The sequence below is a fragment of the Pseudorca crassidens genome, chromosome 11, assembly GCF_039906515.1.
Source record: "Pseudorca crassidens isolate mPseCra1 chromosome 11, mPseCra1.hap1, whole genome shotgun sequence".
NCBI lineage: Eukaryota > Metazoa > Chordata > Mammalia > Artiodactyla > Delphinidae > Pseudorca > Pseudorca crassidens.
The window spans coordinates 25,589,632-25,611,788 of NC_090306.1; the positions used below are offsets into that span (position 1 = coordinate 25,589,632).

The window sequence follows — 22,157 nt, forward strand, 5'->3', positions numbered from 1 at the left end:
GTAGTGGTTGAGAGTCCGCCTGCTGATGCAGGGGACACGGGTTCGTGCAGCGGTCTGGGAAGATCCCACATGCCACGGAGCGGCTGGGCCCGTGAGCCATGGCCGCTGAGCCTGCGCGTCTGGAGCCTGTGCTCCGCAGCGGGAGAGGCCACAACAGTGAGAGGGCCGCGTAATGAAAAAAAAAAAAAAAAGAAAGAAAGGTTTTAGCTGAACTTACTTCAAAAGTCATTTCGAGGAGATTTTTGGGAATCTGCATTACTCCCGTGTCTCCCAGTTCTCCTGATACACAGATCCAAGGGTTCGATGTGATGATCGCATTGCTCAGCTTTTTGATGGGAATGATCACTGACCTATACGGAATCACTGAAAGAAAAATGCTGAAATTAATACGAAATTACAATACAATTCTCCTGATATCAAAACAAATATACATTAAGAACTCGGCTGGCTTTCACAGATAATTTGCTTTTTAATGATCTATCAAGATGTACTTAAACAAAAAGATAGATCATAACCTCCTCCAGTCTAGAAAGATGAGGTCTGGTTTATAAGCCAAAAGTCCCAATATTTGTGGTTTCCACACATATACAACACCATGTGTACATGACATGCTTACCATTACCACTACATTTATAAACAATGTCAGGCATTAGCACCAGAATCTCTGAGGACATAAACAGTGACTGTGCTATATAGTATTTTCATTGTTTTAATGTTTTTTATTAATTTTGTTCCAGAATCGAGTATAAATGAGCACAGTTACTAGTATGGTTTCATATAAAAAAAGGTGGTAGATGACTTCTTGGATAGCATCCTCTTGTTGCTGATTTTCTTGGCCAACCCTTAAAAGCACTGCACTTCAGAACTTTCCCATCCCAGTTTTACAGTCCAATATGCAAAGCCAAGAATAATAAACAACAGCACCTCCATTCTGGACATAATATGAAGTCTATAAACTACAACTTGGAAAGGTGACTCACGTACAAGAGGTGCCCCAGGGAAAAGAATCAGGATATGGAAAGGGATCTGTAAGAAATCTTTCGCCTCTGAGGGCTCTTCAAAAGGCACACCACTAGATGTCACTGTCCTATCACCATCCTTTGCTCAAATGTGGAAACCACCCAGGCATTACACATACCTCCATTTCCTTTAAAAAATGGGGATGGCTCAAACACATTAGCATATTTTTATCCCTCAGAGCCATACTTTTTTTTTGTTTTTAAAGCAGGGTAGAATCAATATTTTGGTTGGTATTCTCAGGATTTCTGTTCATTCAGCCACAAGAGAGCTAACAGAAAGCCCTCCTTGAAAGAACTACACGTAGAATTAAAAACATTTATTGGATAAGAGGCTCAGATACAGCCTCACAATAGGAGCTCATGCTTCAATGTGCTCTTAGATGAGCGAAATGAATGGGATAAATGGTTCATTTCCCTAACTTTACATAGACGACCTTCTGTTGGGTGAATAACCTCCCTTTTTGTCCTTTTATTTTCGCTGAAGGAAAGGAAAATGTCAGAGGGAAGGCCATACTTTCATGGTTTAGTAATCATGAGACTCAAATGATTTTCGAAACTGAAAGCAGAAGAGGTTAGTGCAAGATGTTATTTTAGGCCCCAGAGGCTACTTTCATTTCTTTCACTGACAGGATTAGAAAAGCTACCGAAAAAGGCCTGTTTAAGGTCAGCAGTTCTGTGGCTGCAAAGGGCTCACAGATGCACAACAATGATTTCATAAAGTAGAAAAAGAGCAATATTATTAAACTCAGCATATTTATTTCATGAAGTATTTCGATTCCTCTAATTGAAAGAGCTCCTCAGATGAAGAGAAATCTGCATATATGGGGAGGAACTTAGGATCCTAACTCTTCTCTTTCAAAACTGTATATAACACCTTAGTTTCTAGTAAACTAATAGTAGCTTGAAAGATAATACAGGTTGGCCCAATAACCATTCCAACTCCATTTCCCCCTTGTCTGCCTCTACCAGAGACTTTGAAGGCCAAAACCTACACAACTGTGCCCAGTGAAATATTGGTGATATTTATTGAGATTTCTTAGAAAACTATGTTTTTCTAGCACAGATTCTAACCCCTCTTCCTTGGCACTCCTTCCCTCTTTGGGCTGGAGCGTGGACTGAGAACAGCCATCGCTGGAGGCGATCAGCACGCACTGATAACTGTCAAAGAGCCTGGGTCCGTGATAGCACTGTGGACTGCCTACCCCAAGACTTATCACTGTGTAAGAAAATTAAAACAACCGAGTTCTTTAAACCACTATTTTCCAAGCTTCTGATACTTGCAGCTGAATAAAACTGCTGATACAAGTAAAAATTCTCCAAAGTAGGGAAGGGGATGCACTGCAACAGAATAAATGCTGTAATTCAATTTATCAAAAACACATCTCCAATCATCATTTCCTTCCTCTATAGACCTACAACACCCAGCAAGATCCTGAAGTCTTTCTGAATCTTCAAAGTTTAATGATGTTCAGTTATATAAGTTTATTATCATATACTGATTCTTTGAATTTATGTGTTTCAGGTAAGATACTGGAATATTTGTTTAATAAAACATTTTTCTTTACATCCATCCCAATTCCTACTGCAGACTGGGTTTCCTGGGAAGCAGACTCTGAGTCAGAAATTAGCATGCAGAATGTGAGGAAGAAAGCAGGATGGGCTGAGGCAGAAGCTGAGCTCTGATGCTGTGAGTGCTCAGCTGGTCCCACAGTGAGTTCTGGGACAGCCCATGGATCAGGCAGGGATGCTGGCCAGCTCTGGTAGGAGGGATAGCTTCAGGCAAGGTAGTTTTCTTTGGTGAGACACTCCCCACAGGAGCTGACAGCTGAGGGTGGTCTTCCAGCAGCATCTCCGGCTGCTGGGGCACAACCTTCATTCATAAATGGAGATGGGGTAGGGCGGGGGTGGTGGTGGATGTCACAGTGTGTGACTCAGTGTGCTGTGATATGTCTCGTTTTAAAAACTATAAACCCTTATTCCATTAGTCATCTGAGCAACTCTTCACTTAACAGTCAATTCTCCAGACTTACTGATAGTGGTGAACACACTGGTGAAGCAGAAATAGTCCACAGCATTGAGGGAAAGAAGATGGTAAAGAAACTGCTCTCTTTCTTCTTCACAACGTAGAAAAGCATAACGTTTATAAAGCTTCCTAGGAAAGGGTAAGACAAGCACAAAATAATAGTATAGTATATTTTTCATTATGTCTTCCACTAAAAATAAACATCTCCACTTAGACAAACTATGGGTAGAAACTTTAATCTAGAAAGAACAGACAATTCACAAAAATGAACACATATACAGTTAATAACAAATTTAAATCTATTTAGTAATTAAAGAAATAACCTGCCATGAATCCATTTTGTCTCTTAAAGTAATAAAGATTTAAAAGTGATGACCACTGCTGATGGGGGGTAGGGGGTGGCAGTGAATAATAGAAAGTGGAACTGAAAATTTCAGAAAAGCAATTTGTTGGTAATAATTATTTTGAACCAATCATATTCTTTGACTCATTAATTTTACTTTAAGGGCTCAGTCCTAGGGATATAATATGAAATGTGGGCAAAGATTTACTCACAAATGTCCACTTGAATATTATTTGTAAAAGTAAAAATATATCATTGTATACCCATTAAAAATAAAGTTTAGGAAGAGTTTTAACAAAAACAAAACTACTACTCCCCAAAATAATAAATAACTTTTCATTAAGCACTTACACTTAAGCATTTTCCAAGTATTTTAAAATTATTAATATATTTAATTCTCGTGACCACGAGAGGTAAGTCTATTAGCATTCTCCCTTTATAGATGAGGAAAACAGAGATACAGTGAAGTTAAGTATTTTGTCTAAGGCTATTCAAATAGTGAATAGTAAAGGTAGTATTTGAACACAGGCATTCAGATTTCAGAGGCTAAATCCTTATGATATAGAAAATGTTATGGTATAATATTAAGCCAAAAAAGATGCTGAATTGCAAATATAGTATAATCTTAACTAAGAGAACATGTACAGAAGTACAGAAGAAAACATGTGAAATACTTAGTAGTCACCTTTATGTAGTAAGATTTTAAATGATTATCATTTTCTTCTTTGTACTTTGGCCACAAAGGGCAAGTGACTTATGGGTGGGGATAAGGTGTGGGGAGAGTAATCAGTTTTAAGAGAACAAGGTCAGGTTCACAGACTGTACTTCACATCACGCACTCTTTATCAAACCTATTCTTTGGACATTAAGACTCATCCTAAAATGCTCCAGAGAGTAACTTAACCCAACAGTGATATGTACAAATGCAAAATCACAAAAAGAATTGGGTTTTGGTGGCATTCCAACACTGTCACGTTTGAGGTCTCTGTTGAATTCTTTGCATACCTTTGGTCTAGAGAACTCAAAGTCCTCAACCTTCAAATTAGTTCTACTATACATATTAGCTGGATGACGCATTTCATCCAAGGTTTCTTGATGGGGTAAAGGGAAACTATCAAAACAGTTAACTATTAACTAATATGCACTTGACTGGTTTTCTGGCTCTAAACTACTAAATGTAAGTATTAGCAAGACTCTCAGAGAAGCCCTTTCCTGTGGACCTTTTTATTTTTTTACCACTCCTGGTTTTGTTGTGATCTTTACAATATGATATACGGTTTACATAAATTCCACCCATCTTTTGGATGTTACTCTCAGCTGTGGGACTATCAGCTTTTGTTCTGAACAGAGTAGCACAATCTGCCCCTTGGCTCTGAAATCTGTACCCTCCCAGATATAATCAAATAGGAGGTCATGACACACAGTTTCTGAAGCATGTGCCTGTTAGAAAGGAAGAGTTCATGTGCAGAGGAGTCAGCAACTCAGGCTGAAGAAACCAGCGTGGCAGCCTATGCAACGTATTTTGTAAGCACACAGGTCACAGAAACAGAAATGCCTCAAGAGGCCATCTCTTACTTTGTGAGCAGTTGGTTAGAGAGCAACTGCTTGAGATGCTGAGACAAGAGCTTCTTTTCTAGAGACAATCTTATCCATGCTCGAGCTCGTCCGACATCAGTCTTGATCTCACTCATGTTTTGAATATGCCTAAAGAATAGTAAAACAGCAAAGATGTAAATCCTAAGGCTAACCTTGAACTGGAAAAGAACTGAAGAGTTACGGCACCTTGCACAGAAAAGTTATTTTGTACTTAGAGGAAGAAACAGGCAACACACAATTTATGTTGATTAAACTTCAAGTGTTCCACCTGAATCACGAAATTAGTCCAACATCAGAATTACCATTACAACACGAGCACACAGGCAGTATCCTAAGATAAAGCATTTAACACTCATTCACTCTTTCAGGTTTTATTTATTCTTGTTTCAGGCTCATAGATACCTATAAACTGGCACTTGGTTATTCCTGACACTCAGAAAAATAAAAGCAATAGAACAGGCTGAATATTCAAGTTCTTATTCAGAATAATTGTTCTACAGTTGAAGTATCTGCTACAACTTTAATCCACTGAATCATTTTTCAAATTGCCCTGACAACATATGGAAAATATGAAATCGCATTTTCTATGGCATTAGAATACAAGCTGTACTATACTAATAAATTCAAAATTCTTAAAAATTTGAGAGACTTAGGAAATTGTGTGGCCACAAACAAACTGTGTGGTCAACCCCCAAATGAATGTTACATATATGTATATATTAGTATTCTGTGTAGAAGTTGATGCCATACCCAGCAGGACTGAATTTATCTAATGATTCTCCTCCTAAGGAGAAAGAAGGATTGAGCAGGAAGGACAAGCCTAAGGGACAGGATAATTATAGAACCACTACAATGACTCACTGAAAAGTCTTTGTGATTGTGACCCACCATCCCTTCCTTTGATTTTTTTTTTTTTTAATGTACAGAATGACTCATCTCAGCTGTAGTAAATATTGCAACAAACCCTTTTCTCTGATGATTCCAAGCATTCAGAGTAAGGAATATCCTCCCAGTAAAACACACACATTCTCTTTTCCCCCCCAGTTTTATTGAGGTATAATTGACACACGGCACTGTATAAGTTTAAGGTGTACAACATAATGACTTGACTTATACAGATCATGAGGCCTATCACTGCCCCTCCCTGTGGCTCCTAACTCCAGGCCTCTGGAAGAAGCCAGGATAGATGAAGAGCCACTCTCCTTCCTTCCACTGGGGCTCAGTCTTGTGGACAGAAGCTGGCTCAGTGGTGGCTGGGGATGGTCACAGCATGACTCTCCGAGGCTTGGTGGTTGAGGAATGTAGCTGGGCTCAAGGCAGCAGTGGCACAGGGTGGCCTAGGCCCGGGGCTGGTAATGTGAGGCTGACGTTTATGGTCCCGAAGTCCTCCTGAAGTGGGGTCAGACAGTGGGAAGGACAGAGAGACAGGGCCAAGGTGGGTGGGAGTGGGGACCAGGTGCTCAGGGCTCAGAGCTTGTGGGAGTTCACCCCTTGTAGGTCCCCTTGTATGGGAAGCCCACTCTCTTCATCAGCTCATCTGCCTCTGTGGGGCCTCAGCTGCTGGAGATGTAGGGGATGGGCTGGGGCTACTCCCATTCGATCTGGGGCAGCAGTGGTGTGAAGATGCACCAGGCCTGCTGGAGCTCATCACTGCACATAAAGTGCGTCTGGCTCCCAAAGAAGATGTCCAGGATGAGGCGCTCATATGCATCTGGGAGCTTCATGTTCTTGTATCTGCTGCCATAGGTCAGGTTCAGCATCGACTCCTCATGGTTGAAGAACATGCTGGGCTTCTTGGTCATCATCTTGGTGTACACAGCCTCGTTGGGCTGCAGGCGGATCACCAGCTCGCTGTGCTTGCACTGCTGCTGGAAGATGTCACCGGCCACGTCTCGGAACTGCAGAGGCACCTCAGCTTTGTGCTCATTCAGGGCTTTGTCGTAGCGCAAGATGAAGGGCACCTGTCCCACCTCTCGTTCCCCACGTAGAGGATGACAGCTGCAAAGGTGGCGGTGGTGGAGCCGCGGGGCACCATGGGGTTGTCCAGGTATGCTTTGGTGGCCTCACCTTCTCCGTTGGGGTTCCCCATGTACTGGCCCAGGACCACACTGTTCGCCTGTACCTTTGAGATACATTTCAACATCCTGACCTTCTCATCACGGACGTCATCTGAGTCGGTGGAGACGGGCTTCTCCACGGCCACCAGACACACCATCTGCAGGATGTGATTTTCCATCACGTCTCAGATGATCCCAAAGTCATTAAAGTAGCCCCAGCAGCCCTCAGTGCCAAAGGACTCCTTGAAGGTGAGAATGACGTAGGACATGTTGTCACACTTCCAGATGGGGCTGAAGATCCTGTTGGCAAACCTCAGAACCGTGAGGTTCTGGGTCATCTCCTTGCCCATGCAGTGGTCGATGCGGCAGATTTAGTCCTCATGAAACAGGGAGGAAATGTGGTTGGAACTCTGCAGGTCCCTCCCAAAGGGCTTCTCCATGACGATACAGTTCCAGCCTATCTGGCTCATGCAGGTCTTGTGGATGTTCTTGGTGACAGCCTCATAGGCTTTGGGGGGCAAGGCCAGGCAGAAGAGGCGGTTGGCTTACGTTCCCTGGTGGAGGGTGTTCATGTGGCTGTTGAGGCGCTCATAGGAGGCCGCGTCATCATAATGGCCAGTCACATAGGAGTTGCGGGCAAAGAACTCCTCCAGCTTGGGCTTCTCCTCTGGGGTAGCTTTGATGAATAGCTCGCTCCACTTGCGTGTATTGGCCACTGTGAGGTGGGAGAGGGCGTAGCCCATGATGAAGGTATCTTCTGGCAGAAGGCCACCCCAGAACAGCCACCAGATGGTGGCGTAGATCTTCCTCTTGGCCAGGTTGCTGGCTGCGCCCATGATGATGAAGATATGTGTATCAAACTGGTGGAAGGAATCACTTTGGTACAGCTCTTCCCGTAGTATCCCACACACCTGGGTCTGGTTCAGAGCCACCTGCTCTGCCATGATGCTCTCTGCGCTGGTTGCCGGGCCACGGGTCACCTGTGGTCCCCAGCGCAGCTGTTCCATGTCCTGGATGCCTCGTGAGTGCCCGTGCATCTCCATGCTGTTCACGCAGGTCCACATCCCTGACCCACCCCGCCCCTGCAATTTGGCTTTCTCGCCAGTCCTGGGCGGAAGGGCTCCACTTCTGCAGTGTGGTCACGCCCCTCGACTCCATTTGTAGGCAGGCCTTCTGCAGCCCCACCCCCTCACCTCCTCGCCCCCTGGCCATTGGTCACCTGCTCAGGTCAAACCAGCCCCATTAGGCAGCCTCGTTGTGGCTCCTCCCCCAGCAGGGGCAGGGTGGCTCGGCTGGCTGCTCGGGCTTCCCGTCTGGGGCAGCCTGTCTTGCGTCTGATCAAACACTCTTGATAAAATGTAAAGCATTATCACATCACACAAGTGAGGCTTAAAGAGATGGCTTAAAAACAAGTCAGAATGAGGAAATAAAAGAAAATTCTGTTGCCGTTTCGTTAACCAACCTCACCTCTAAGAATTTTTTTCAGAAATTATGACAGACAATTTATCTTTAAAGGGCTAATACCATTACACACGGTCGTGAACGGAGAAAGCTGGTGTCAGGCAAGTCCCGCTTAGACCCTGGTTCTGGTGGTGGCGGCAGTGGTAGGATGACCCACACGGGCACCTCCAAAATGAGCCTAGGAAACAGCACTGGCTGTTCCTCAACTACTGACATTGCCCAAATGATGACACAGTTGACTAAAAGCAACAAGGGGGAAATGCTCAGGTATTTACCACTTAAAGTTCCACAGTATGTACAAGGTCCCCCCATGAGCGCAGTGCCAGGTTAGAGCTCACATGATCCAGGAATACCAAGTTGATCAAAGTGTATCCACCAGAAATGAATCTATATGAGGTTTGGTAAGTACGTATGTTGTATAATCTTTCCCTAAGTGTTCTTCCTACTCTAAAACAGTAAAGTCTACTGAAATTAGTTTCATGCTGGTCTTAAGTATCTGGAGACATGATAGGTGAAGAATGTCAAAATGGGAAATAATTATCTGAAAAACAATGTTATGTTAAAGGAAAACGGGAAGGACTGGAATACATAAAGTGAAACCTCTTTTATTTAGGTGGCTATCAGCACTCCCATCATAAAAATGTTTGCACTAATTTTTGTTTATTTGTTTTTTTGTGTTCTTTTTGTCAGGAAGCATGGGAATCAGGAGATGAGGCCACCAGATTCTTCTCCTCAAGCCCCTTGTTCACTGGCACCAGGGAAATTACCTGCCTAAAAAATTGCCTCCTAATGTAATTCCTTTGTCCCAGAATATTCAAAAGCTCACGGGATATAGCCTGAACTGCTCAGGCCTGCATTCAAGGCCCATTACCCCTTGGCCTCAACATATTTTCCTATTAAAAAATTCTATTCCAAGCAGTTAACTTATAAGACTCTGTATTTTATTACCTGAAGTACTTACTCTCTTCTAGCTTCCTTATTTGATTCTATTCATGTTTGAAATCCCAGCTTCTTCTAGAAAGCTTTCCTTGACCATGACAGCCTTCAGTGACCTCTCTAATTTACGGAATTCTATAGTCTGATTTGCATTTATTGTGCATTACTACTTTTATCATTTTCTCTTGGTATACATTTTTCTCAGCTTGACAAAAGCTCCCTGAGAATGAGGAACCCAATACTTCTTACTAGCCTTGAATCCTTCTTTGCTCCCTCTAGGGCCTAGTGTATATAAAAAGCTAAAAAAATTCTGTTGCTCTGTAAATCTATATCTAATTTTATGCTTTAAAACAATTTATATGTGTTGTGTTATTCAACTTTAAATCTATTAAAATTTTTTCTGTGTAGTTATACCATTTGAATCTTTTTTTTTTTTTTTTTGCAGTACGCGGGCCTCTCACTGTTGAGGCCTCTCCCATTGCAGAGCACAGGCTCCGGACGCACAGGCTCAGCGGCCATGCTCACGGGCCCAGCTGCTCCGCAGCATGTGGGATCCTCCTGGACCAGGGCACGAACCCATGTCCCCTGCATCGGCAGGCGGACTCTCAACCACTGCGCCACCAGGGAAGCCCCCATTTGAATCTTTTTAATTGGAATAATTTATTATAGGTAATTACAATGATACTCAGCATAATATTATACAAGTATTACTTATAAAATAGATCCTGGGGACTTCCCTGGTGGTGCAGTGGTTGGGAGTCCGCCTGCCGATGCAGGGGACACGGGTTTGATCCCTGGTCTGGGAGGATCCCACATGCCGTGGAGCAACTGGGCCCGTGTGCCACAACTACTGAGCCTGTACTCTACAGCCCACAAGCCACAACTACTGAGGCCATGTGCCACAACTACTGAGCCCATGCGCCTCAACTATTGAGGCGCACGTGCTCTAGGGCCCGCATGCTGCAACTACTGAGCCCACATGCTGCAACTACTGAAGCCCGTGTGCCTAGAGCCCATGCTCCGCAATAAGAGAAGCCACTGCAATGAGAAGCCCACGCACTGCAATGAAGAGTAGACCCCACTTGGCGCAACTAGAGAAAGCCCGTGCACAGCAACGAAGACCCAATGCAGCCAAAAATAAAAATTAAAATAAAACAGATCCTGTTAATTCACAGAAAAGCAAACATGGTGTGGTTTAAATAGCTTATTTATTTGATTTGTTCCAACCCTGGTACAAAGCTTTCTAATTTTTATGTATTCTGTCTTATCTGATTGTCACAATAACTAGTGAGAGGGAGACCATCATTATTTCACTTCAAAAATGAGAAAACTGAGATTCATCGAGACTAAGTGACCCACCCAAGGTCACAGAAATAGTACATATTCTAGAGATGCCACCCATTTTTTTACCAATCATTTCTTCCTGGTACTCACATTCTTGGAGAAGCTCTCCTTCTACAGACCCAGAAGAACCAGAAGCAACAACTTCAGGTACCACCATGACGATGCTCCTTATCCTTCAGCTAGAACTGAATGGATAAGCAGCATCTATCTGCCTGATCTAAGCTGAGCCAATCAGATTTTCTCTCAGAAACTGGAAATTAGTACACTGAAAAACCAAGTTAGTTTTTGTTGAATGCTTAAATAAGGGACGTTAAGGCCAGGGCTTGGGAGAGCATGTTCACAGTAAAGCAGAAAAGGAGGGAAAGGGACAGAGGGGAGGAAAAGCAGCAGAAGTGGAGGGAAAAGCAGGGACAATTTGCTTCTTCTGAGATGGAGAGTAACCTTGGACAAAACTGTTTCCAATCCAGCCACAGTTCTTGTGCTTGGATTCTGGAAAATACCCTCATGTATCTCCCATAAATCCTCCTTTCTGCTGAAGCTAGTTTGAACGGGCTTCTGTTCCCTAAAACTGAATGATTCCTGAGAGTGGCAGCAACTAAATTTGAATCCACATTTCCTGAGTCCAAAACTGGTGCTTATTTCACTGTATCACCAATGAAACACAATAATATTTATTAGAGAGATTAAGGAATTAGCCAATTTTAGTGTGAGCCCACATTCTGTATAGTCATAAAAATTCCTCAAATATTCCTTCTGAGGGTAACAAAATCAATCGTGACTATTTAACTTTAGTGTAGAATAAAGCCAGATGCTCACAGCTCATATGCAGACATTAGTTATAAAAAGATAAAGTGAGTAGCCAATTTACCCCCAAGTAATTTATTCCCATCGTAAACCAGATATTTCTAGGGTTTACTCAGATATCCTGCTCATTTGTTTACATATTCAGAATATCTATACTTGGATTATAGTACTCACAATCTCCTCAATCATGTAATGTTCTACTATGCCCCTCATTATTAATTGCATTTTGTCATTAAGAATAAAAGTTGGGGAACTTCCCTGGTGGCGCAGTGGTTAGGAATCCGCCTGCCAATTCTGGGGACACGGGTTCGAGCCCTGGTCTGGGAAGATCCCACATGCCGTGGAGCAACTAAGCCTGTGTGCCACAACTACTGAGCCTGCACTCTAGAGCCCGAGAGCCACAACTACTGAGCCCGTGTGTCTAGAACCTGTGCTCCGCAACAAGAGAAGCCACTGCAATGAGAAGCCCATGCACCACAATGAAGAGTAGCCCCTGCTCATGGCAACTAGAGAAAGCCCGTGCTAGTTTGAATGGCTAGATGATATATGCACAGCTACTCTGGAAAGAAATTGGTAATAATGGTAACGGCATGGTAATACTCCTCTTTTATAAGTAGACAACAACTTGTACAATTATTAATATTTACTGTCCCAAGCCTTTCTCTTTGGAAGAAAAGAATCATTCTATAACTGACAGTATGGTGATACTTGGCATCTATGAAGGTCCTGGGGAGTTGTCAGAGATAACAGGGGATAGCCTGTAGACATGTCTGGACTCATGCCAGCTGCTAAGCAATCTGGTACCAAGACACTTGACAACTATGAGGACTCAAAGTCTCTACACTGCCAGTGGCTTTGCTTCAAGAGAGAAATGTGGGAAACAGGAGGTACTGCCAGGGAATGTTCCCCACAGAATGCGTGAACTCAGATATCTTTGCTACCTAATCTTTAAAAAACAAGTTTTTAAGTGCCCATAGTGAAAGAAACCGAAGTTTAGAAATATTACTTGGGTGTTTCTCTTTAAGGAAAAGCATCTACATCAACTATCGCGCTAGCAACTAGGGATTACAATGAAGTACTTGCCAAGAACTTGGAAACAGAAATAAGCCCGTGAACTGAGAGTTAAAGTAAACGTATCAAGAATAAGAACAACAATACATATAAAGTTATCTTAAAGAGGCAGAATGAAGCAGAGAAAAGGGAGAGAGAACCATGGGCAGTGTTTCTGCAGGGCCTTTCTGAGATGACATCAGTCCCCTTAGTATGAGGATCAATGGCATGGAGCTGGGTGATCAGGCATCCATATCTCTGCTCCTGAGGACAGCAAGTAGACTTCTGATTTTGATCTAGCTTCCAGGCAGAGCCTATCTTTATCAATGAAAGAATATCCAGTCCTGGGGCTTCCCTAGTGGCGCAGTGGTTGAGAGTCCGCCTGCTGATGCCGCGGAGCGGCTGGGCCCGTGAGCCATGGCCGCTGAGCCTTGCGCGTCCGGAGCCTGTGCTCAGCAACGACGGGAGAGGCCACAAGAGTGAGAGGCCCGCGTACCGCAAAAAAAAAAAAAAAAAAAAAAAAAAAAGAATATCAAGTCCTCTGGTTAAGGAAATAATAAATTGGTTTAACTGGCTTCCTGTGACCATGCCCTTACCTGGTCATAGATGACTAGACAAGAGTGGACAGATGACCCAAGTTCAGCCTATTATTATTATTTTTTGTATGATCAAGCAATTCCATTTTTGGGTACACACCCAAAAGAACTAAAAGCAGGAACTCAAACACATATTTGTACACTCACATTCACAGCAGCACTATTCAAAACAGCCAAAAGGTGGAAACAACCCAAATGCCCGTCGATGAATGAGTGGAATAACAAAATGTGGTATATACATACACCGGAATACTATTCAGCCTTAAAATGTAAGGAAGTTCTGATACATGCTGTAACACGGATGAACCACAAAAATACTATGCTAAGTGAAACGAACTAGACACAAAAAGCATGATTCCACTTATATGAGGTACCTAGAATAGTCAAATTCACAGTGACAGGAAATAGAACAGTGGTTACCAGGGGCTTGAGGAGCTATTGTTTAATGGGTACAGAGTTTCAGTTTACAATGACAGTAAGTTCTGGAGATGGATAGAGGTAACGGTTGTACTACTGCAAATGTACTTAATGCCACTGACTATACACATAAAAATGGTTAAAATGGTAAATTTTATGAGATATATATTTTACCCCATTTTTTAAAAAAGCCATAGAAAAATGTTAGTGGTAGAATCTAGGTTGTGGGTATATGGATGCATTCATTATAAAATCTTTTGACTTGGCTGTATGTTTAAAATTTTTAATAATAAAATCTTAGGGAAAAACCCTAGGAAGTCAGCTTGTCTTTTCTCGGCAATGCCTTTCTACTATACTAGACACCTTTTGAAAGCAATCAACCAGTTAAGTTTTATTAAAAGTATCTATCATTTGGCTAAAATATCACTTTAGGGTACCCAGGGGTCTCTTTCAGGCAAAGTCTGAAAATTAAAAGCCAAAGTAACCCTTAAGTGAGAAGTCATAGGAGATCAACTTTTTGTTGAGTATCCTGAACAAATATAGACTATTCAAGGTTATACTAAATTATATTTAGGGTGATGTGCACCCACACACTACTGCCAACTTGTTTGTGCCTAGTCACACCTGGCATTTTTTCTGATGACAAGGCGAAGGCTGAGAACTTGAATCTAGTTAGAAAGAGACATGAACTGTGTCAGGAAACCTTAGTTCTAGTTCCACTTCTGCTGTTAGTTGGCTATATATATGGTCTGAGACTTTATCTGCCTGCGCCTCAGTTTCCACATATATAAAAGGAAGAAGCTAAGCAATATGACTTCTCAAGTTTCTTCTATATTCTAAATTTTAAATTGATTAGTAAAAAGTACCTCAGCAATCACCACCTTTCTAAATCTTCAAAACTGTAACCAATATAATTCAGTAACAGTTTGGCTATAAGGAGATATATATATATATATACACATATATATATATATGTATATATATACACACGTATATATGTTAGATAAACACACACACACATACACATGAACACACACACACATTCTCTTACCCACACTCAAAGAGATTAAAATATGGCAAATCCTTCATTTAATAAATATTAATTGAGCACCAATTATGTGCCACTCTGTTAACACTAACTTGCAATTCAACAGTTTCACATGTCAGATAGATTCCCTTCTCTCATGAAGTTCATAAGTACCATTAGAAAAACAAACAAGCAAATAAGTGCTATTATGCAAAGAATTAAAATAAGGGAATTTGAGAGCCTGCATGCAGCAACTAAGGAGACTGTGAGCCACAACTAAGGAGCCTGACTGCCACAACTAAGGAGCCCAGCTGCTGCAACTAAGACCCAGAGCAACCAAATAAATAAATAGTTTTTTAAAAAATAGGGGAATTTGAAAGAGAGTGACTGGATTGCTGCTGTACACCAGGTGGTCAGGGATGGCTAGTGGAAGGAAGCGACATTTGAACCAAGATGCAAATGACAAGAAGGAGCCTTAGCTGTGGAGATTCTATGGGGGTAGGACTCAGGGAAAAGCTATCAGGTGAAGGGAATGGGTAAAGAAGGCCCCAGGGCAGGAAACAAGTTTGGCATGCTGGAGGAAACAAAAGAGAGAGAGTGATAGGAAATAATACTGCAGTCAGACAGGCGTCAGATCAAGTAGGGCCCTGCCAGTCAGGGTAAGTGATTTGCACTTTATTCTAGGATCACCATATTAGCAGTGAGGAGGATGAATTACAGTAGGGCAAGCACTGAAATATGCGGACCATGATGTAATCCAGGAGAGAAATTTTAGGGGCTTAGACTAGAGAGGTCACAGCTCACTGATCTAACATTCAAAGGAAGAGGTGAGCAGCAGCTGTACCAAGAATTATACCCCTGGATAATGAGCTATCTACTCTGGGACTTCCCTGGGGGTCCAGTGGCTAAGACTCTGTGCTCCCAATGCAGGGGGCCCGGGTTCAATCCTTGGTTAGGGAACTAGATCCCACATGCCAGAACAAAGACTTTGCATGTCACAACTAAAAATCCCACGTGCCGCAACTAAAGATCCCATATGACACAACGAAGATCACTGGTGCCTCAACTAAGACCTGACACAGCCAAAAAAATTAAAAAAAAACAACAACAGGGGCTTCCCTGGTGGCGCAGTGGTTAAGAATCTGCCTGCCAATGGAGGGGACATGGGTTTGAGCCCTGGTCCAGAAAGATCCCATATGCCGCGGAGCAACTAAGCCCGTGCGGCACAACTACTGAGCCTGCGCTCTAGACCCTGCAAGCCACAACTACTGAGCCCGCATGCCACAACTACTGAAGCCCACATGCCTAGAGCCTGTGCTCCACAACAAGAGAAGCCACCGCAATGAGAAGCTCGCGCATTGCAACGAAGAGGAGCCCCTGCTCGCCGCAACTAGTGAAAGCCCGTGCGCAGCAATGAAGACCCAACGCAGCCCAAAACAAATAAATAAATTAAAGTAAATAAATTAAAAAATAAAACAAAAAAACAACCCCCAGAAAACAGTATTTTAAAAAAATAAGCTATCTACTCCATAGCTATAATAATAACAGCCCTTAGACATTTACTTTGTACCAGGCCTGGTTTAAAAAAAAAATACGCGGGCTTCCCTGGTGGCGCAGTGGTTGAGAATCTGCCTGCCAATGCAGGGGACATGGGTTCGAGCCTGGTTTGGGAAGATCCCACATGCCGCGGAGCAACTAGGCCCGTGAGCCACAACTACTGAGCCTGCGCGTCTGGAGCCTGTGCTCTGCAACAAGAGAGGCCGCAACAGTGAGAGGCCCATGCACCGTGATGAAGAGTGGCCCCCTCTTGCTGCAACTAGAGAAAGCCCTCGCACAGAAACGAAGACCCAACACACCCAAAAGTAAATAAATAAATAAATTTACTAAAAAACAAACAAACCAAAAAAACGCACACACACACATTTTTTGGAAATAATTTGATTTACAAAAATGTTCTAAAAGTAGTACACCGTATGCTAACACATATATATGGAATCTAAGAAAAAAAAAAAGGTCATAAAGAACCTAGGGGTAAGACAGGAATAAAGACACAGACTTACTGAGAGAACAGACTTGAGGATATGGGGAGGGGGAAGGGTAAGCTGTGACAAAGTGAGAGAGTGGCATGGACATATATACACTACCAAATGTAAAACAGATAGCTAGTGGGAAGCAGCTGCATAGCACAAGGAGATCAGCTCGGTGCTTTGTGACCACCTAGAGGGGTGGGATAGGGAGGGTGGGAGGGAGGGAGACGCAAGAGGGAAGAGATATGGGAACATATGTGTATGTGTAACTGATTCACTTTGTTATAAAGCAGAAACTAACACACCACTGTAAAGCAATTATACTCCAATAAAGATGTTAAAAATAATAATTAAAAAAATTAAAATAAAAGTAGTACAGAGTTCCTGTATACACAGCTTCCCTTAATGTTAACATCTTACATAACCAAACTAAGACATTCACATTGGTACAACACTATTAACTGAACTACAGACTGATTTCACCAGTTTTTCCACTTATGTTCTTTTTCTGTTCTAGGATCTAATCCAGCAACCCTATTGCACTTGGTTGTCACCTCCTTAGTCTCCTCCAATCCATGATATTTCCTCAGCCTTTTCATGTCTTTATGACTTTGATACTTTTGAAAAGTACTAGTCAACTATTTTGTAGAATGACCCCCAATTTGGATTTTTCTCACGTTTTCTCATAGTTACATTGAGTTTATGCATTTATGGTAGGAACACTGCACAAGTGATGTTCTCTTCTTGGTGTATCATATCGGGGGTACATTACTAGTTTTGTCTTATTACTAGTGATGTTAACCTTGATCACTTGCTTAAAGAGATGTCTGCTGGGTTTCTCCACTGTAAACTTACTATTTTTTCCTCTGTAATTAATAAATTCCTGGGGGAGGATACTTTGAGACTATGCAGATATTCTGGTTTCACCTTAGACCCTTCAACCACTAATTTTTCTATTTCATTCTTCTACGTTTATTAATTGGAATGCTTCTGTAAAAAAGAGCTGTCCCATTGCTTTCATCTATTTATTTAATTAGAATAGGCTCTTGGATATTTATTTTATGGGTTATGCTCTATTACTACTGTTATCTATTTTGTTGCTCAAATTGTTTCAGCTTTGGCCATTTGGAGCTCTTTCAGCCTGGCTCCTATGTCTTTTTTTTTTTTTTTTCCTATTTTTTGGCCATGCCATGTGGCATGTGGGATCTTAGTTTCCCGACCAGGCATCGAACCCACTCCCCCTGCAATGGAAGCTCAGTGTCTTAACCACTAGACCGCCAGGGATGTCCCTCCTATGTCTTTATTACCTGATCCTATACTTTCTGAGCACTTCCTTACTTTCTGGCCTTACCAAAGATGCACTAAGTTCATCCTATATTTTCCCTTCCTTAGTCCTGGAATCAACCACTTCTCTAGAGAGCCATGGTTCCTTTCATTGGAGAATGGTATTTGGAAACCAATATGTGGGCACTAGTTGTGCTCATTGTTACTGGGGTATTACTACTTTGAGGCCCTCTCAGTGGAAAGAGCTTGGAATTATACCAGTTGATTGCCAACGGTAGGAAACTGGGAGAGATGTTGATGCGAAAGGAGTGATGGAACTGTTCTGTATCATGATTGTGTGTTTATGAAAACATATAGAACTACACACCAAAAGAGGATGAATTTTACTGTATATAAATTTAACCAAAACCCAAAACAAAAACCACTAGGATGTGGAGGGAACCGCAAACGGAATACAAGCTAACAAATAACCCTAACACTATTAAAAATGAATAATACAACCACACTGAAGGGACTGGAGAAAAAAAGAACTAAACTAAGTTTTGGAAAACAGTATTTTGACTGGATACTGAAAGGCTATTGACAAAGAAAACTGGAGCTGTGCACAGCACTAAACTTAGCTAGTAACCTTGCTCCTTACAGGGGCTGGGGTAGCAATTCCGAAAATACAGGTTGCACAAATAAGTGAATATGTTGCAGATAACGAGAGTCAGGTGTCTCATAGTTGGAGAAAAAAATTACGAATAAGGGAGAAGGCTAGAATGGTCCCCGTGGTACTGAACTGGAAGCAGAGATATCATTATGAATTTATGGTCTTAAAAAAATTAACTGTGTGTAAAAATACATATACACACATATAAATAAATATAGAAACAGAAATAAATATAGATGTATGTGTATTCGTGAGTTCATAAACATAGATTTATTTCCAGGCCTATTTTGAGTGCTTTACACTTATTAACTCACTGAATATTTACACCAAAATTTTAAGAGAAACACTATTATTTTACAGGTGAGATAACTGGGACTATAAGGAACTACCCTTGGCTACGGAGCCTAATGAGTGGCAGAGCTAAAATAGCAACCTTTATAGGCTGGTTCCATAGCCTGAGGTCTTAACCAGCACGCTAGACTGCCTCTTATAAAGTGAAGGGAGTTTACTGAAGCCGGACATCCCTCCCCACAAAAAACCAACAACATGAAGCAGATGAAAGTAAATAAGCAGGAAACTGGAAGGAGCGGGGCAGCCTTATGTGACGCCACCATCTCCTAATTAGGTTTCAGAAGTTTGGCCCTGAGGTCACCACTGCAAAGCTTTTGACAATCATCCCCTTAAAGTGATGGCTACTGTGAAATCACTGCAGAACAGATGGTTTTATGCTTCCTTTAAGAGAGCTGGAGTGCATTTTCCCCTCAAAGTTACAACTATTCATCTCATGCTGACCATCAAAAGGAATCATAAGCTACATGAGGACAACTACATTACATCTATCAAGGAATAAGGGCATTTAAGATACAAACATAGGAACTGATTCAGATAACAAAATCCAACATTTACTGAACTCTCAGGAGGACCCGAGTACTTCTTGAAACTTTTTAGTGTAATGGACTAACTAGTTTAATTCTTATGAGCTAGATAACTCTTCTTATCTCTATTTGAGAGAAGGAAAAACTGAGGCAAAGAGAAGTTACAAAAAGTGCCTAGGATCACACAGCTAGTGTGAAGCCAGGATATGTCACCACTGTACTATGATGCCACTCATAAAAGTTATGCTTTTCACTTGTAAGCCTCTGACAAATCAAATAAACATCAATAGTTAATATTAAAGCATACCACAAAGGAAAAATTTCAAGCGTTATACATGTTATAACATTCACTTTAGACCCACATATTTTAAAAGCTGACTAAAATGTACCCAAAGTGTTTAAAAGAAAAAAGCCTCTGCCTTCCTCATTCAATAAATCTATTTTAGGTATGTTGATGCCTTCTAATGATTTCTAAAGCCAGTAACTGCATGTGATAATTCTCAGATTTGCATTTGCTTCAAAGAAAATCTACCTGTCAGCGATTTTTCTGCTAAGTAACCTGTCATTATTTGCAGATTTTTTGATTTATATTTGGGGGCAGAAGGAATTCAAGGAGATTAAAAAAAAAAAGAACCAAAGAAATTGTAAAATAATTTACAATTTAAAATAGGGCTATTTTAAAATTTTAAAATTAAATTTACAATTTAAATTTACAATTTAAAATAGGGCTATTTTAAAATTCTTCTCACTTGCATTTTGCCTTTGGATTTAATGTCAGGAAAACACATAATAGTATAAAAGTAAAATAAATAAGATTATAAAAAAGGTTTTCTTCAGAATACATAAGCAAAAAATACCATAGCCACAGTTATTTGAGCAATTTAAATGAAAGCCATAAATATTTCAAAGTTATCACCATATGCTAGCACATATATCAAATACCTCATGTCTTGGATAAGAGAGACCCTGAGTGTTGGCAACATAACTCCTGAGTCAGATTTTCTTCTTTCTGGTCCAAGGGCAACTATGTAGAAAAATATCAGCAAAGTATTAGAAAAATAACAGTTAAGACTTAAAAAAACTACATGGTTCACATTCCATAAATAAATACTTTGAAATTATTTTGATGTGAACAAATTTTAAAGACAACAGAAAAGCTCAAATTTGTTTACCTGAATGTTCCTACTTTATTAATACAGTAAACTAGTTATTTTCTTTCTAGTTAATATGGGGCTGTATTTGAAAATTTTAAATGAATCATAAAAGCCCACTTAGCAAATAAGACAATGTGTGCACATTTTGGCCAGAAGGGTCAGTCACTTTCTAAAGTTATCATTCTAATAGGTCCAAATAATTACAGGAAAGTAATGTCTGTAAATTAACCTACTAAGTACGTGAACTATCTCTGGGCTTGTGAACTACAATCATACAAGTCCCCTTTTGAAAGAGGGTTTAAAAAGAAAAACCTAAGAGTTTGGATTCTTTAGTCTGATATAAGTTTCTACTTCAAAGTTCAGAATCCAAACTACAGTATGTTTATCAGGCAAAGTGAGTAATCTTAACGGACAGTTAGAAGTATAATGTCTATGAGCCATTCTCCTATGAAGTCTGAAGAGCTAACATTTATAAAAGGAAAGATTATTCTCTTATATAGCAATGGCTAAACAATCAATTATTGGTTAATATGTTGTAGTTGGAGTGCTCAATCTCACTTTAAATGAGATGCTGTGGAGTTTTGTCCCCTTTCTTTATTTCCATTTTCCCACCTGTAAATGAAAAGTAAATTGCAACGTCACACTTGGCAAATGCATTGATAAAATCAGAATTTAGAATGTGAGTTTTCGTTGTATATTAAACTTGCATTTTCTCAGTTTTTAGATCCATTCTACTTCGGGGGGCTAGAATACAATATCAGAACACATAAATATACATGAAGCTGGCACTGAAGGAAGATAGGGGACATTTTGGTGGATTAGGATCTGCAAGTTTTTGGCACTTGGTGAAAGAAGCTGGGCTGATACTTGGCAGGTATGAGTACTGATGGCGTTGCCAAGACAAAGAGAATGCGGCCAGACCAACCCAAAGGCAGTCCTTTTGAGGGCCTTCCCTACCAAGCAGGTAACAAATAGGGCATTTGTCTTGGCAGTTTGGGGAGGGAGTTTTCAATGGGTCACTGAAAACACTGGTTCATCTTGATACCCAAGAGGTAACAGACACCGAAGACATTGTTCCACAGACTTGCAGGGAATGTGCTGGTTGTCTTCCTGTCTGAGACTATCATCACTTAAGTGTGCTAATTAATGAAAGCACATCCCTCTTTTGGGGGAGAAAGTGAAATACCTCAGAGAATGCCTCTACACTCCAGATGATTAGACAGCATGAAAGATGGCCACACACGTAATAAGAAATGGGTCGAGGGACTTCCCTGGTGGGGCAGTGGTTAAGAATCCGCCTGCCAATGCAGGGGACACGGGTATGATCCCTGGTCCGGGAAGATCTCATACGCTGCAGAGCAACTAAGCCTGTGCGCCACAACTAGTGAGCTTGCGCTCTAGGGCCCATGAGCCACAACGGCTGAGCCCATGTGCCCACAACAACTGAAGCCCGCACACATAAAGCCTGTGCTCCGCAACAAGAGAAGCCACA

General features: G+C 41.4%; 1 protein-coding gene and 1 pseudogene across 3 annotated transcripts in view; both read right to left on the reverse strand.

The window, feature by feature from the left end:
* DENND5B (DENN domain containing 5B) overlaps positions 1-22,157 on the reverse strand; it is a 212,082-nt gene that overhangs the window by 15,687 nt on the left and 174,238 nt on the right. For all 3 annotated transcript variants that reach the window (XM_067696088.1, XM_067696089.1, XM_067696090.1), the window contains 4 exons: positions 20,454-20,535; positions 4,961-5,089; positions 3,050-3,171; positions 218-363 (listed from right to left, as the gene is read on the reverse strand). In XM_067696088.1, coding sequence (XP_067552189.1) covers positions 218-363; positions 3,050-3,171; positions 4,961-5,089; positions 20,454-20,535 — 479 coding nt within the window. The remainder of the gene's footprint in view (positions 1-217; positions 364-3,049; positions 3,172-4,960; positions 5,090-20,453; positions 20,536-22,157) is intronic.
* On the reverse strand, positions 6,092-7,999 carry LOC137201762 (glucose-6-phosphate 1-dehydrogenase pseudogene; annotated as a pseudogene).